Raw genomic sequence first — 17,551 nt, 5'->3', positions numbered from 1 at the left:
GAAAGTGCGTCGGTGAAGCGAACTGGGCCGCATGGTTTGGCGTGCCTGGTTCGAGGAAGGTGGTGTTTATAGGGGGCGGTGCTTGGTAGGAGAGACCGACATGGGGTTGTAGAGATGGGTATGGAGGAAGCTCCGCGGCTTGGAAATGAGTCAGAGCAGGTGCACTTGGCGCCGGGAAAACCATCGGCGGAGGTATGGTATAGACTGCGGCCGGGGCCGGTATGGAGATAGGTGGAGGTGCGGACAGGGCCTGCTCCGAGGATAGGAATGTCGCCGGTGGAAGAGGGACGGCTGTGGGGGCCGGTGGCGGCGGAAATGGACTGGTGAAAGGGTGTACCGTGGACGTGTGCAGTGTTGGTGGTGCGGGAGCATCAGTGCTCTTCGGAACTTGGGTTGGCGGAATCCAAGGGGTCAGATCGACTGTTGGCCATTGTCCTAGTGGAGGTGTGGAGCTTGAGGATGCGCGGTTCGATCCTCTGAGTAGGGCGAACAGTTCCGCCATGTTGGCGGTCATGCTCGCGGCCAATAGATTAACCGTGCCCTCGAGTGCCGTGAAGCGGGCTTGGTCGTCGGAGGCGGACGACGTCTGTGAGACTCGTGGGAGGGGCACCCCTGAAGACGTTGGGGGCGGGAGATGTGTCGGAGGGGTGCCCGAATACGCCGGGAGTATGCCTGCGGGAGTCGAAGGCGGCGGAGCGTGTGTCGGGGGCGGTTGAGAATGAACCGGGATCGGCGGATTGACTTCCTCGGAGATATCGACTCGGTCCTCTTCCGCCATCCTGAGATGCTGACGAGTCGGGTAACGATGCAACGCCAGTTGCGATTACCTAAATTCCAAGAGTGTGTAAGGACAATGTCGACATTTTGAACGACAAGTACGGAACAAATAAAAGAACAAGATGTCATGAGACGCAAGGGTTTTCAAAACGCTAATGTCATTACATTGATTTGATTCGAGTTCCATAGTTTTACAAAATACAACGCACGAAAGAAAAGGAACATAAACGTAAAGCCGACATCCCTTTGCGCTCGGCGGTCGGTTGAGAGCGGCGTAGGTCCGAGCGAGGGAAAAACGAGCGCGTCCGCTAATCCTAGGGGTGGGAGATCTCGCGCGCCCTTGCACGCACTCGGTCCAACTTCGCGCTCAAACGGGCCATCTCCCTGTCTAAATGTGCGACTCGAGCGCGTGCTCGAGCAAACTCCGTCTGAAGCTCCCTGTAGTCCGCGACCTCCGCGCGTGAGTCAACAAGCTCGCAACGGAGCCTATCTCGTTCCTCCCTGATGGCCCGTAGCTCTGCGCGCATGGCCGCTTGGGTGGAGCTTTCGGCTTCGGGAGCGGGGGCAGGTGCAGCTCGGGGAGTCGGGGTGGTCTGGGACTGTTGCGACGATGTCGATCCCTGTGAATAGAACTGAGCCACGTATGCTGATGTGGCGGAAAGTGCTCGCTCTTCGTCAGTGGGATGCTCGGGGAAGTAAAGGAGCTGTATGGTGCTAGCGTCCCGTTGACGATGGATCTCCCGGATTTGCAGGAATCTTGCGGGGGCCGTGGATGTGGAGTCGGCCCACTGGATGCGGTAGGGTAGGCGGTCCGCCTCGGCGGGAATGTCCTGTAAGCCGCCGAGTTGTCTGATTACCCGGCCAGGGAATATGAGCGTGCTCCCCAAGTGGCTGAAAAGGGGGACTCCCACGATTCCGGGACATCCTGTTATCATGGGGCCGCCGGGATTCCATCGAGCGACCCATAGGAACCGTGCGGGCGTCAACTCGCGCCAAAAGTGTCTCCATTCCGAGAAGCTGCGCTCGAGAGGTGGGACGATTGGTATCAGGCGCTCGATCAACGAACGCTCGTCCGCGATGTAGGAAAAAGGATGTGATGAGCAAAAGGGGCGGACGTGCGCGAGGAGCCAAATCTGTAGTGGGTGCGAGGATCCTCTCATCCGGCCGCGCCGAACCTCTCTAACATAGTCTAGAGACCGAACGGTCTCGGCTAATAAAGCCTCCACATAACTATGGCCTCCCACCGCTTGGAGGACGACTTGGGCTATAGCCCCGTCAATAAGGGTGTCGAAGATCAAGAGCAGGAACCCGTGACACGCGTCGCGCTGGTAGGACGTCGTCGAAGGTGTTAATGCGTGGAGGAGCATCCAATCGGAGAGCCATGCGATCCTGATGCCGTGATCCCATCCTTGATGAAGCTCTTGGTGGACCTCTTAGGTGGGTATGCCGAGGAGGTTGGAGAGCTGACTCCGAATGACCGCGAACGGGTTGGGCACGAAGATGCCTTAGGTCGTGGACGTGGGCCTCTGGATGAGCGCCGTATACTCTTCGATCGTGGGTGCCAATTCCGTCCCTTGAAAATTGAACACTGCATGTTCGGGGTCCCAAAATTCGATGGCTGTCCTTAAGAAGATCCAATCCATCGGGGTTTCTGTGAACATAACCATGTCTCCGATGATGTCCTGAATGAAGGCGCAATCCACCGGTCGGAGAGTTCTCCAAATGCGCAAGATATCTTGTCTCGGTGGTGTGATCGCTTCAAGCCTGAGACCGGGAGCCGGGCGGTCCATCCTTACCTAAATGGAGGAGATGTCGGCTTAACGCCTTAAGAATCAAATCAATGTAATGTCCTAAGCCGTTTTTGAAAATAATGCATACAGTGCGGAAAGATAAACTATAATCACGTTCTTTACAGTATACATCACTCTTTCTCACGGAAAAACAACAAAAGGCCCGTCCTAAAGGAAAACTACGGGCCGACTCAATGACTCGACTTTGGGGTCGGTTGACGGCATGGAGGCAAAGATTGGTCCAGCATGACGGTCCCCGTGTATGCATGGTTTTCGGTGCTACTGGGAGAACCACTAACTAGGGATGGGGGCTCCCGATACAAGGGTGTGAATTCCTTGAAATCGAGCGAGGATCTTTGGGGGTCGGTTCGGTGGCATAGCCGACTCAATCCGTTCCCTTACTCGGAGCCTCTGACTAACCTAGCTTCCTATTTTGGTGCCCGTGGGATTTCGGACAAGGTACCTAAGAACCCGCTAGAATGATGCGATGCAAATGCAAGGGATAAATGTGCATAAAAATAAATATACGGAAAGCGGTAAATAAACATGCAACAAAGCAAACGGAATCGAGCCCGAACCCTCTAAGTAGTCCCCAGTGGAGTCGCCAAGCTGTGCGCACCTGAATTTCATCTCGTCGGGGCATGCATGCGCGGAGCCTATGCAACGCGGCTTGGGAGTGTCCACCTTCCCGGGGACGCGCGACGAACGCACGTGAAAAGGAGTCGCCACTTACTGTTTACGACCCGTAGGTCGAGGGCCGTTGAGTCACCCGGGTCTAGGGGTACGGGGTACACCTAAATACTAAGGCAATGGTCATGCGAAACCGGAAATTCCAAATTCGGGGGTTCTATTACGTGCGGGCCTACATCCCACACGCCCTTTCGGTACTCTAGTTTGCTAGGCTTGCCGTTTTGTTTATTTATCGCGTGATTTAGGGTTGCATTTGACTCGCCCGTTTTGACACCGTAAAGTTGATGAATTGATCAAGTTGGGCCAAGAATCCGAAAGATAAGTAGGCTTGTGCGTCGAGGAATCGGTTCACTATCTTAGCGTTACAGTTCATCGAACCGTGATGGTCGATTCCCTGCGCGAACCGAGACCACGAGTATTTGAGCTTACTAATCTCTTGGTAACCATAGACCAACTTGACCGGTTCGACACTCGGACCTCTCGCTCGCCGATCGGGGATCCTTACAAATGAATGAGTGATTGTACAAACAAAATCCTCGCAATGTACACTCGAATAATTACAAAGTACAACTGAATAAAGTAAATGGATCCCGATCGGTTTGCATTGGGCCAATATTCCGCTCCAGCTCACCGTGTGTTTTGAATAACCGATAAATAAATTAAGGCAACGCAGGCTCAAGGAGCCGGGGGTCGGGTTCGATTGAACCAACGATCTGCAGGAGAACCGATTGATTCCCACTGTAACTGTTGGACCGATCGAGCTCCCGGGTGATATCTAAACACGTTTCACACATCCAATCCAAATTGCCTTCCACATAGGCCATACTTGGAGTGTGATGGTGACTCGAGGCTAGATCTCATTCCGCACTCAGGTTGCACGCGCTCAGTGAGTTAGGAGGCGTTGGACCTCGTGTTCGGTGATTTGGGGTGTTGGACCCCATGTATTACGTAACCTGTGCGCACCCGAATTTAATCTCGTCGGGGCACGCATGCGCGCGCCTAAGCAAACGCGGCTTGGGAGTGTCCACCTTCCCGGGGACGAGCGACGGACGCACGTGAGAAGGAGTCGCCACTTACTGTTTATGACCCGTAGGTCGAGGGCCGTTGAGTCGCCTGGGTCTAGGGGTACGGGGTACACCTAAATGCTAAGGCAATGGTCATGCGGAACCGAAAAATCCGTGTTCCGGGGTTCATGTTACGTGCGGGCCTATATCCCGCACGCCCTTTCGGTACTATGGTTTGCTAGGCTTGCATGTTTTATGATTTACCGCATGAATTAAGCTGCACTCGGCTCGCACATTTTGACACCGAAGATTCAATGAATTAAACGATGTCGGTTGAGAAGCCGAGAGAGAAGTAAACCCGTATGTCGGGGAGTTGGTTCACAATCTTGCGTTACAATTCATCGAACCATGGAGGTTGAATCCCTGCGTGAACCAAAACCGCGAGATCTTGGATTTACTTGTGTCTGGGCAAGCATTAGACCGATTCGATTAATTCGACTCTTAGACCGTTCGCTCACCGACTGGAATTCTTACAGAACAAATGTACAAAATAAAAGTCCTTACAATGCTCTCGAAAACAATAAATACAAATTACAAAAAGGGTCGAATTCCAGTCGTTTCGCGTTCGGTTATTATTCCACTCTAACTCGCCGTGAGTTTAGGGAAAAAGACCGAAGAACTGAAATTCAATGGACGTTCTCACTGAATAGGGCGTTGGACCCTGTGAGTGTTGATTAGGGCGTTGAACCCTGTGCTCGATGATTAGGGCGTTGAACCCTAATATTATTCGGCCTAGGGATCAGGCTCGACCCACATGGCAAACAGGTGAGGAAAGATAACACGCAACATGTAAATAACAGACAAGGTGTTTATTATTATCGAGTGTACGTGTTTTAACAAGTTAATCCGGGGTATTTTGGCATGCAAATCCTACCCTAGACAAACAAGCACGTGCCAATGTTTTAGCATTCGGCTTTATTTTTTAGAACTTGACAAAGAGAGTCAAATCTCATGTGTGTGGATTGCTTTTACAGTTGTTCTGTATTGTGACACTGAATTTCCACTGAATTAGCCAAACTCATGTTTCGACTCTAGATTTGGAATCTAGAATTCCTCCTAACCATTATCTAGTGTTTGGTTAAGTCGAGTGAAAGGTTAATCAGCATTTTGCATGTTTTATGACAGAGATAACCGTTCTAGTTACCCGAGTTTATGTTAGGATGACAGAAACTCATCAGTTAGATAAGAAAGGGCTATGCAGATGAACCTGCACCTGAACAGGTAGCCCGTTCTTGTCCCATACTATAGTGTTTCTGTCATGCTAACCCTAAGAGTGTCGCTGAATTGTGAAAATACGATTTTGCCCTTTATTTAAAAATTGTTTTCAGAAAAGGGGAAACATCGCAGTGCGGGCCACCTCGGCCTGTAGCCGGTGTCGACCAATTCCCTGGGTCGTCCAGGGTTGTGCAAGAACCCCGAAAAAGCCAAAGAACCGGTCGATCTGCCCGGAAGTGATCTAGAAAGATCTTCTGTATCCTGACCTGAGCTACTTGGAATCAGGTAAACATTCAAGTTGAGACACAGAAACCATTTTCAGACATCCATGCTACATCGGACCGCGCATTTCGGGTTTTGAAATTGATAAGTTTGAAAAGGGCGCCAACGTCATTTGACAACTCATCGACGCGAGTTATCAGTTAATGGCTAATTCGTGTAAACCTTGTCAGTGTGAAGTGGGTTTAATCATGTGAGCGTCCCGATTAACCCGTTTGTGGAATTAATGCTTAAGGGTTGTGCCGAATGCATTAATTGTAAAAATGATTCGTGACTCGGCGACCAAGACGGGTCAAGAAAGACCGAGGAAGATTCGGCCAACGATGGCCGAAACACCCTTTGGTCCTAATAGGCCCGAAAGGGTCTCCGAATTGCGAATCCATGCATATTTTGGTTTGGAAAGACATTTCATGTGAAATTCTCGATGTAATTGAACTTGCAAATTACACGAAATCCGAGAACGGATTTAAAACGGGAAGAGGAAGCCTCATGGAACCTGAATAACTCCATGAGACTCTCGGCCTATTCTCCTTGGATAAAGCCGAGAGGTCTCATGGCTTGTATTTGGTTTCACGAGTTTTCCCCGTCTTGTTTTGAATCGTTTCTCGCATGCTCAAACATCAAACATGTTAAATAACACGATTAAACGAAAGTCGGTATTATCATGATTTAAATAACACATTCAAACATGCAAACATGCACAAACATATTACTAAAGGAATCGATAAAACAATACCGACTTCATGGATGTGAGAAAAACGATAAAACTCAGGAAACAATTTAAATCGGGGCAAAGGAATCCGGTCTTGACCCAAAAAGGTCAAGAAAGCTCTAGGTTACCTCATGGAGAGGTTAACCCGAATGATCTCGGCTTTTCCGGGTCGGGATAGTTTCCTCGACTTCGATTTAAATATTTCCCGACATGCTAGCAAGTTAAACGATGATAAACATGCATGGTGTAATAAGGAAATTGCATAATATTAAAGTTCGGAATTAAAATCATGCTTAAAACGCCTCAAAACTCCATAAACACAACAATAATGTAAAAGTCCTAGCTCCTCTAAGTCGGGAATGGTCATACCTAGTCCCGAGATGCGGGATGGTACCTTCAAGAGTCGGGTTGGACCGTTGATGGGTCGGGTTTGGGCTGTTTTCCGTTGAACAGACCCGAATGGCACCAAACAGACCTGAATGGAAGGGTGGACAGACCCGACTGGCACAAGTCGGGTCGGACGTCGCCACGGAGGTTCCCGATGGAATTTTGAGGCAAGGTCGGCGGCCTTGGATAGCCAAGGGACTCCTCTAAGTGACCGTGGTGGTCGTTTGTTCCCAGAGTTGTCGGGTCGACCCGTACAGTCCTGCAAAAATCACCCAAAACAGAGCACGTCTGGAAACTGGCCCGACTGGGCAGTTTTCGGGTCGGAATTCATAACGATGGATTCCGATGGAATTTTTGAGCAAGGCATACGTCTCCTGACTCCTAACTGACCCCTGGAGGTAGTAGAAGTGGCCGTTCATCGAAAAGGGTCACGGATCGACCCGATCTGCAAGAAAACGGAACAGACAGTCAGAAACGCCGGCCCGACTGAGCAGTTTTCGGGTCGGAATTCATAACGGTGGATTCCGATGGAATGTTTGAGCAAGGTCGGTGGCTCCCGACTCCTAACGAACCCCCGGAGGTGTTTGATGGGTTTTGAAAGTTCAGACCGACTCGAGAAGGTGAGAAAACAGGGTTGGAAGTTTTGACCCGGCTGGGCCAAAACTGTGCTCGGTTCTGTACTGAGCCGATTCTCTAACTTAGAGGCTTCAAACTTGAAATCTGAGCTCGGAAATGGATAGAGGGGGTCGAAAACATGTAGGATATGAAGTTTGGTGAAGTTTGGATTTAAGTCGGGATGGATTCCAACTTAAGTCTTGAGTGTTTTGCTTGGTTTTTGGGTGGTTCTTGCTTGCTGCGATTTTGCTGAAGTTCTTGGGAGGTTGAGAGCATTTGTTTGAGTGAGAAATACTAGAGAGAGAGTGCAAGAGGAGTTGTGTTTAAGTTAATGATGCAATGGGCTTATAAAGGAAGACTAAATGACAAGATTAAGTGGAGTTAAGTGCAATTAAGTGGTGCTTAGGGGATCCGAATTTTTGGAGGGAAGATTAGGGTGGGGAAGTTGTCATGTTGAGTGTAGGGGAAGTTAGGGGAAAGTGGATGGGAGGTGATGGATGGGAGAAGGGAAGTGATGGGTGTAAGAAGATATTTTGAAAATGTGTGGTGGAGGCTCATTTGGCTTGTCTTTAGAGGAGAGCCATGGCTCGCGGCTCGGCTCGGCTCGGCTTGGCTAGCTCAAGGGTCCCACTTGATTAGGAAGAAAGCCGGAAGATGCTTGAGACCCGATTGAGCTTGCATCCGACCTCCGATGTCCAATTAATTTGAAGATTTGGAATGCTTGAACTACGAGGATTTGAATGAGCCCAATATCGCCATGCGTCGTGTGGACGAACGTTCGGGCGACTCGACGCCTCGAGAGTCGGTTTTGCCTCGTTTGGACATTCGGAGTGGAGTTTAGTGCCCCTCGACCCCCGATTGACCTTTGTGCATCCTTGCATTTGTTTTGGCGATCCTATTGCCCCGTGAGTGATTGTTGGCTCGTCGTCCTCGGTCGGGGACCGTTGGCCCGGGAAGACCTAGGGACTTTGACCGGGGTTTTCTCAGTGTGCCCTGAAGGCCTTGAGGTGCTTGGAGATTATTGTGAGGTACTCAGAGACCCTCGTGGTCTCTGCTTTTCGTGGAAATACCCGAAGGCTCGCTGGGAGGCGTTCGTGACCACTGAAACGTAGTTCGGGAGACCGAGCCGAGCTCCGGAAGGTTGTCTGAAGCTTGTTCCCCGGCCCTGGTGGTCCCCGGGTGCCTGTAGGCCCATTTTGAGGGGCCGCTTGCTAGTCAGTGGGGCAAACCCCAGGAGCTATGTCAGAAAAGGCGCCCGTGGGGGATCGGGGTGTCCCGGCTCAAGCAGGATGTCCCGGAAATGCGTCCGGACGCATCATTGGTCGTTTTGGCACAGAGGGGGATTTTTGGAGCCCCATATTGGGCACCTTTCGGTGCTTTGGTGACTCAGTGATGAATAGTGCCACAGTGCCGTCTCCGCCGTCTTCGGGATTCCTCGTTCGTCTGTTCTTCTGACTGCTCTCTTCCGTCTCTCTCAGTGGATTGTGCTCTTCTCTTACTGTCCATGGCCTCATGCCTGCCCATTTGCTTCCGATTGCCGGGTGATGAATAGTGCCCCGGGCCTCGATTGGGGATCCTCGCATGGGGAGCCGGTGGGCCAAAATGGGGTGCTGACAGCTTGCCCCTCTTTGGTTGCATGCTCGTTTAGAGGATGTAGCCAAAGATCATGAGAGGCACCCCTTCGGTCCCGGCGACCGCTTCTATTGTCGTCCTTTGTAACGGCTTGCTGCCTCACGCTGGACACTCAGGGGGATGTGCGAAGGTGTCCGAACCTGTCGTAGGGCAACCACTTGATTAAGAAGGGAACATTATGAGATGCAGGAGTGGGGTCTAAGCCCGCACGACAGCATGTGCAGGGCCAAGGCCCGTGGAAAGCAGTAAAGTTACTAGGCCGAAGCCCGTGGAAAGCAGTAAAGTGGACGCGAAGTCCGTGGACGCGAAGTCCGGAAAGCATTAAAGTTACTAGGCCGAAGCCCGTGGAAAGCGGTAAAGTTACTAGGCCGAAACCCGTGGAAAGCAGTAAAGTGGACGCGAGGTCCGTGGACGCAAAGTTCGGAAAGCAATAAAGTTACTAGGCCGAAGCCCGTGGAAAGCAGTAAAGTGGACGCGAAGTCCGGAAAGCAATAAAGTTACTAGGCCGAAGCCCGTGGAAAGCAGTAAAGTTACTAGGCCGAAGCCCGTGGAAAGCAGTAAAGTGGACGCGAAGTCCGTGGACGCGAAATCCGGAAAGCAATAAAGTTACTAGGCCGAAGCCCGTGGAAAGCAATAAAGTTACTAGGCCGAAACCCGTGGAAAGCAGTAAAGTTACTAGGCCGAAGCCCGTGGAAAGCAGTAAAGTGGACGCGAAATCCGGAAAGCAATAAAGTTACTAGGCCAAAGCCCGTGGAAAGCAGTAAATTTACTAGGCCGAAGCCCGTGGAAAGCAGTAAAGTGGACGCGAAGTCCGGAAAGCAGTAAAGTTACTAGGCCGAAGCCCGTGGAAAGCAGTAAAGTGGACGCGAAGTCCGGAAAGCAGTAAAGTTACTAGGCCGAAGCCCGTGGAAAGCAGTAAAGTTACTAGGCCGAAGCCCGTGGAAAGCAGTAAAGTGGACGCGAAGTCCGGAAAGCAGTAAAGTTACTAGGCCGAAGCCCGTGGAAGGCAGTAAAGTGGACGCGAAGTCCGGAAAGCAATAAAGTTACTAGGCCGAAGCCCGTGGAAAGCAGTAAAGTTACTAGGCCGAAGCCCGTGGAAAGCAGTAAAGTGGACGCGAAGTCCATGGACGCGAAGTCCGGAAAGCAGTAAAGTTACTAGGCCGAAGCCCATGGAAAGCAGTAAAGTTACTAGGCCGAAGCCCGTGGAAAGCAGTGAAGTGGACGCGAAGTCCATGGACGCGAAGTCCGGAAAGCAGTAAAGTTACTAGGCCGAAGCCCGTGGAAAGCAGTAAAGTTACTAGGCCGAAGCCCGTGGAAAGCAGTAAAGTGAACGATATGCAAGGGGGAGTAGAGGCGGGGATCCGCGTTAGGTGATGTGCCGGAGGTGTTGGCAGAGGCAGATTGTCCCGCCCCGAGTCGAGCTTGTTATTTGTCGTTCCCTCGAACTAGGGCCAAGAGGATTCTTTGTCATGCCCTCCGTTTGGTTCAAAATCCTGATCTGTCGCGCAAGCCAATCGTGCATTCGTCAAGAAGGAGATGCCCCTTGGGGTTCCATGCGTATCTGCAGAGAAGAGCATAACTCTTCGTTAGCCATGTGGACAGTGGTGCGCGCCAAGTGTACAGGGCTGATGCTGTCCCAAAGGTGTTGATCTGCTGTAGATTGGCGTTGCTGCTGCGATAAAGTTGCTTCGTTGATACTTTGCCCTTGGGGTGGCGGTTTGTTTGATCTGCCGGAAGCCGGCTTTGCTGCTGGGGCGGTTAGTCGTTGCTTTGCCGGATGTCAGCTCTGTCGCAGTGGCGATTGTAGTTCGCTTGGGATGCCCGGTCGTGCGATGAGGGACTCGGACTCTGGGGTAGAGTGCCTACGTATCCCGAGGATTCAGGAATCAGAGTCTGCCGTAGTTTCCGCGTTTGTTGTAAGTGTGATCCTGACATCATAAGTAAGTCATGGGGGTTATTAACAACGTGTAAGCGCGGATAAAAAGATGTCTTTGAGACGCACGCTCTTCAGTTTCGGGTCGCCTGAGCGACCCGCAAAGAGTTTTTGTTTTAGCGATGCGAATGGGATCCCGCTTTCAGAGGCCTCGATGCAAGGCCTCCGGGGCTCCTGTTGGCCTTACATGGGCATATCGAGACGTTCTCAAAGGTGCCCAAGTGGCTCTATCGGTTGTTCGACGCGCCCGTGAACTTAGGACCCTTCTCATTAGGGTACCGTAGGGCTAACCCGCATGCGGAATTTCGTTCAAATTTGGTCAGACCTCGGTCTAGTCATTTCCAGAGTGTTATGACTAGACTCCCGGAAAGAAATGTCTAGGATTTTGGCTTTGCGGTAGCCGATTGAAGGGTGGCCGTGACCCGTTAGAGTTATGTGAATGACAAAGGAAAAAGAGAAAGCTTGGGGAGCACATTGCCCTAGGCTAAAAGGACACACGGGTTCACGTCTGCAGTGAGATGTACCCCCTTCTCTTCCGCCCTTCAGTTGGTGTTGGCTGTCTTGAACTGTTTGGATTGCGTGCTTGGTCGCCCGCTGTGCTTGAAGAAGAATCCGCCTTGGACGGTTGAGTTCGGTAGGAGAGCCGATCGGGGATCGTGTTGGAGTAGATAACCTGGCCATTTCCCTTGGGGATCCCTGATCCGCGCAGTGTGCGAAGGCCCAGGGGACTATTTTGTTTATCTCTCATTTTACTCTCCTTTTGCTACGGTCACCCGCCTCGGGGCCGTACCTCTCAACCTAAAGAGGATGAACTCTCCTTTTGCCACGACCGCCCGCCTCGGGATTTTCAGTCGTACCTCTCTTTTGCCCTAACTTTTGCCTAGATCGCCCCATGGGGTTTTCAACCTAGCAGGCTCGATTCTTTTGTCTCTCGTGTTTGCAAGGGCGAAGGTTTCGAATAATTCGACCTCCGAGTGCGTTACGTTCTGTCTTCGTCGAGGAGTTGCGACTGCTGCTTCCCTATTTGTCGGGATTCATTCATTTCTTTTGGATTGGGGGTGCCGGTGCTTTTGGTGAACCTCGGCATTGCCCCATTTTTTGTTGGCGGGTTTTTCCGCTTCTTTTCTCTCTCTCTTCTCTTCTTTGTTGGCGGGTTTTTCCCGCGTCTTTTCACTCTGTTTTTTTCTTGCAGCTGGGGTCTGTATTGTGCCCCTTATATTTGTTTGAAACTCCTCGACTTTGCATCATCGAGGCTGCTTTTGTTTGCTTCGCCCCATGGAGACTTGATGTACTTTGTAGTCCTAGCCCAATTTTGTGAGGGTTGGTTTTCCCAGAAGTCTGATGCTTGTGCACTCAAAAGCCGAACTTCGCGTCTTTTGTCCTTGCAAATTTTACAAGTCCTTTCCCCTATTGTCTAAAAAGAAAACAAAATTTCCCCAGGAGTGTGGGTGACCAAGGTTGCTTCGCGTGAATGTTGGACGGGGATGCCCCGGTCTTTGTGATTTGTGTCGGGCGTCTTGTACAATCATCGTCCCCGATCGTGCTTGTGGCTCCAGCATCAGTTGTACGCCGGAAAGGTGTGCTCTCGAAGCCGATAGGCATGTTTGTTTGTCGATTGAGACGGTTGCGCTGAAGGCATGCGGCTCGTTCGGATGCTTCCGTCGTCGGCTTCATAGGGGGTATCTCCTTGTCGGGCCCTTCCCTACTAAAGTATAGGAAGAAAGACCCGATAGGAGTTCTCGAGGAGGTGTGAACCCGCGCATCGCTCTTCGCCCGCGACTAGCGTGTCCCTATGAAGGATGACAAAGAGGATGATGCATTAGGCGATTATGCGGTGGAATATGTGGTAAGAAATGTAAGGTGGACCCATGGGAAATTCCTTCGTCCAGCGCGCGACCCATGGGGTGCCGCACGTAGGGGACATTCAATTCCGAGATTTAGTCATCGCCACCCTGGAGTGGGCAGACCATGGCTAGGGGCCACATAGGTGTACTTTCCCCTATTGCTGGTTGGCATGCGCAGCCGTCCTAGGGAAGGCTCAAGAAGTCGGATCCCATGAGGACAGACGAATCGAACAATTCCGACAGAACCAACAGGGCATCTTCGGGGCTATCATAGTGCGCCCGTGAAGGGTTCGTTCATGCCTGGAGCTTGTTTGAGAATGCATATAAATGTAAAAGAGAGTTTAGGGAATAGTGCATGTTGCCCCAATGGCTGGTTATTGGCCATAGTGGAGGGTGGGCAGGGATCATTCTCCGGTCGGAGATGTGACCGTGCTAATGACTTTCGCGGCGGGTGGGCAGGGCCATGTTCTGTTCATCGGACCTGTCGCTTGTGATCTTTGCGGTTGAAGGATTAGACTTGCTCCTCGGAGTATCGCTTGGATGAATTTGAATCCAAGTCGATTTTGGATTTTAGTTGAGCTTGAAAGCAGTAAATGCGATGTGTCAAAACCTGAAAGTAGTAAATGCGGGGCCGGAGCCCAAAAGCAGTAAATGCGGGGCCGGAGCCCGATGCAGGGCCGGAGCCCGATGCGAGGCCGAAGCCCGATGCAGTAAATACGGGGCCGGGGCCTGATGCAGGGCCGGAGCCCGATGCGAGGCCGAAGCCCGATGCAGTAAATGCGGGGCCGGGGCCCGATGCGAGGCCGAAGCCCAATGCAGTAAATGCGGGGCCGGGGCCCGATGCAGGGCCGGAGCCCGATGCGAGGCCGAAGCCCGATGCAGTAAATGCGGGGCCGGGGCCCGATGCGGGGCCGAAGCCCAATGCAATAAATGCAGGGACGGAGCCCGATGCGGGGCCGAAGCTCAATGCAGTAAATGCGGGGCCGGAGCCCGATGCAGGGCCGGAGCCCGATGCGAGGCCGAAGCCCGATGCAGTAAATGCGAGGCCGGGGCCCGATGCGGGGCCGAAGCCCAATGCAATAAATGCAGGGACGGAGCCCGATGCGGGGCCGAAGCCCAATGCAGTAAATGCAGGGCCGGAGCCCGATGCAGGGCTGAAGCCCGATGCGGGGCCAAAGCCTAATGTAATAAATGCGGGGCCAAAGCCCAATGTAATAAATGCGGGGCCGAAGCCCAATGCAGTAAATGCAGGGCTGGAGCCCGATGCAGGGCTAAAGCCCGGTGTGGGGCCGAAGCCTGATGCAATAAATGCGGGGTTGATAGGAAAGTGCAAGAAATGCGAAAGCAAAGGTCAATGCTGAGGAATAGCGTGAGGCGCTGCGATACGGTGACGCTGATTTGCTTGCGGTCTTGCTTTGTGGAGTAGGGATGGGGACTCAGTGTTGAAATCCCAAGGAGCTGGATGGATGGAAGACGTTTGTTGTCTCAATTGTGGTTGATCAGTATTCATGCTGTCTTCTTGTGTAGAATTTCCTACAATGGGAAAAGAAAACAATGAAGGAGCGAACTATATTTGCGATTTCAGCGTAAGGGCGTAGGGGATTGAACTAGCCTGGTAGGCGTCGTGCGAGCGCACTGAGAAACATGCACAAGGTGTGTCGAGGATGCGTGCATGGGCAAGGTAGGGGTGTGCTCGCACGACGCGGAAATGGCACGCTCAGTTGTGCTGATGGAAGCACTTGTAGCATAGAGGGACGTGTGCTCAACCATGCAATGACATAATCGATTGCGCGGGATTAATGGGGAGTTAGTGTTGCCTGGATGGTTGGCCCTTGAGCTACCGATCGTCTCGCCGTGGAGGAAGGGTGAGGACCACGAGAGGTCCACCTGCAAAGGCGGTCACAACTTTGTCTACCGTGTGGACTAGTTAATTGTCGTGTAAAACAGTAAATGGATAGGATGCATGCAGTACGTGAGTTTTCAAAAGCTAATGTTATCGTTCACATTGACTCGAAAGGTTCAAAGTACAATGCAAATTTTGTAAAATAGAGCCTTAAGCTGATTTGCCACCACACTCAGGGTTTGAGCGAGCGCGGCCCCGGAAAGCATCGGTTCTAGGCGAGGGCCTTGCAGAGATATCTATCCTAGAGTGCATGTGTGGGCCTCCTCGAGCCCTCTTCCTAGACCTCACTAGGGCGGCGTTCGCTCAAGCAAGCTCCTGACCGCATCTCTGCATCTTGGCACGGGTTTGGGAGAGATCCCTCTAAGGTGGTTGGCCGGTGAGTTCTTCATCTCTCAGCGACCTCTCGGTGATCGAACCTAGTGTTGATGAGGTCGATCATTTTGTCCCGGAATATACCCCATTCGCGTTCTGTGGCGAGTCGGTGAGGTCCTCGTGTGTTGGCGGACTTTGTGAGGCGCGGGCAGGAGGCCGAGCAAGGCGTCCCTTACCAAGACGACAGGAAACTCCGTTTAGGACTCGTCAACATGAATGACATCCTAATTTTTGAAAACTGCATGATGCATGTGTACGAAGAGAGTAAATGCCCACGGCTTAATATAAATTACAAGGTACATGTACATCACTCTCGAAATAGAAGAGACTCAAAGTGGCACGCAGGCCGACCTGATGGACTATTTGTCGGAGTCGGGTTGAAGGCTTGCATGGAGGCATAGCACGATGCATGGTTCGGTGTTACAGGGACCGTGCTATCTATGGATGGGGGCTCCCGACTCAAGGGTGTGAATTCCTTGAAATCGAGCGAGGATCTTTGGGGGCCGGTTCGGTGGCATAGCCGACTCGATCCGTTCCCTTACTCGGAACCTCTGACTAACCTAGCTTCCTATATTGGTGCCCGTGGGATGTCGGACAAGGTACCTAAGAAACTAGTATGATATGCAGTGCATGCGTGAAATAAATGTGCGTAAATAGATAAGCGGTAAACGACGGAAAGCAGTAAATAAACAAGCAAGCAAGCAAACGGGATTGAGCCCGAACCCTCTAGATGTCCCCAGTGGAGTCGCCAAGCTGTGCGCACCCGAATTTAATCTCGTCGGGGCACGCATGCGCGCGCCTAAGCAAACGCGGCTTGGGAGTGTCCACCTTCCCGGGGACGCGCGACGGACGCACGTGAGAAGGAGTCGCCACTTACTGTTTACGACCCGTAGGTCGAGGGCCGTTGAGTCGCCTGGGTCTAGGGGTACGGGGTACACCTAAATGCTAAGGCAATGGTCATGCGGAACCGAAAAATCCGTGTTCGGGGGTTCATGTTACGTGCGGGCCTATATCCCGCACGCCCTTTCGGTACTATGGTTTGCTAGGCTTGCATGTTTTATGATTTACCGCATGAATTAAGCTGCACTCGGCTCGCACATTTTGACACCGAAGATTCGGTGAATTAAACGATGTCGGTTGAGAAGCCGAGAGAGAAGTAAACCCGTATGTCGGGGAGTTGGTTCACAATCTTGCGTTACAATTCATCGAACCATGGAGGTTGAATCCCTGCGTGAACCAAAACCGCGAGATCTTGGATTTACTTGTGTCTGGGCAAGCATTAGACCGATTCGATTAATTCGACTCTTAGACCGTTCGCTCACCGACTGGAATTCTTACAGAACAAATGTACAAAATAAAAGTCCTTACAATGCTCTCGAAAACAATAAATACAAATTACAAAAAGGGTCGAATTCCAGTCGTTTCGCGTTCGGTTATTATTCCACTCTAACTCGCCGTGAGTTTAGGGAAAAAGACCGAAGAACTGAAATTCAATGGACGTTCTCACTGAATAGGGCGTTGGACCCTGTGAGTGTTGATTAGGGCGTTGAACCCTGTGCTCGATGATTAGGGCGTTGAACCCTAATATTATTCGGCCTAGGGATCAGGCTCGACCCGCATGGCAAACAGGTGCGGAAAGATAACACGCAACATGTAAATAACAGACAAGGTGTTTGTTATTATCGAGTGTACGTGTTTTAACAAGTTGTTAATCCGGGGTATTTTGGCATGCAAATCCTACCCTAGACAAACAAGCACGTGCCAATGTTTTAGCATTCGGCTTTATTTTTTAGAACTTGACAAAGAGAGTCAAATCTCATGTGTGTGGATTGCTTTTACAGTTGTTCTGTATTGTGACACTGAATTTCCACTGAATTAGCCAAACTCATGTTTCGACTCTAGATTTGGAATCTAGAATTCCTCCTAACCATTATCTAGTGTTTGGTTAAGTCGAGTGAAAGGTTAATCAGCATTTTGCATGTTTTATGACAGAGATAACCGTTCTAGTTACCCGAGTTTATGTTAGGATGACAGAAACTCATCAGTTAGATAAGAAAGGGCTATGCAGATGAACCTGCACCTGAACAGGTAGCCCGTTCTTGTCCCATACTGTAGTGTTTCTGTCATGCTAACCCTAAGAGTGTCGCTGAATTGTGAAAAGACGATTTTGCCCTTTATTTGAAAATTATTTTCAGAAAAGGGGAAACATCGCAGTGCGGGCCACCTCGGCCTGTAGCCGGTGTCGACCAATTCCCTGGGTCGTCCAGGGTTGTGCAAGAACCCCGAAAAAGCCAAAGAACCGGTCGATCTGCCCGGAAGTGATCTAGAAAGATCTTCT

At 51.3% G+C, this 17,551-nt stretch overlaps 1 protein-coding gene across 1 annotated transcript; it reads left to right on the top strand.

Annotated features, from left to right (window-relative positions):
- Positions 1–221: 221 nt before the first annotated feature.
- On the top strand, positions 222–716 carry LOC116188775. Its single transcript, XM_031518248.1, has one exon. It carries the CDS (start codon positions 222–224, stop codon positions 714–716), a length of 495 nt encoding a protein of 164 aa, XP_031374108.1.
- The last annotated feature ends 16,835 nt before the right edge of the window (positions 717–17,551 follow it).

This window comes from Punica granatum, chromosome 8, assembly GCF_007655135.1.
Source record: "Punica granatum isolate Tunisia-2019 chromosome 8, ASM765513v2, whole genome shotgun sequence".
Taxonomy (NCBI): domain Eukaryota; kingdom Viridiplantae; phylum Streptophyta; class Magnoliopsida; order Myrtales; family Lythraceae; genus Punica; species Punica granatum.
This window is presented reverse-complemented; position numbering and strand designations above follow the sequence as displayed.

Excerpts from the sequence above, each read along its gene's own strand:
- LOC116188775 (XM_031518248.1), top strand. The coding sequence starts at position 222 with ATGGAGATAGGTGGAGGTGCGGACAGGGCCTGCTCCGAGGATAGGAAT.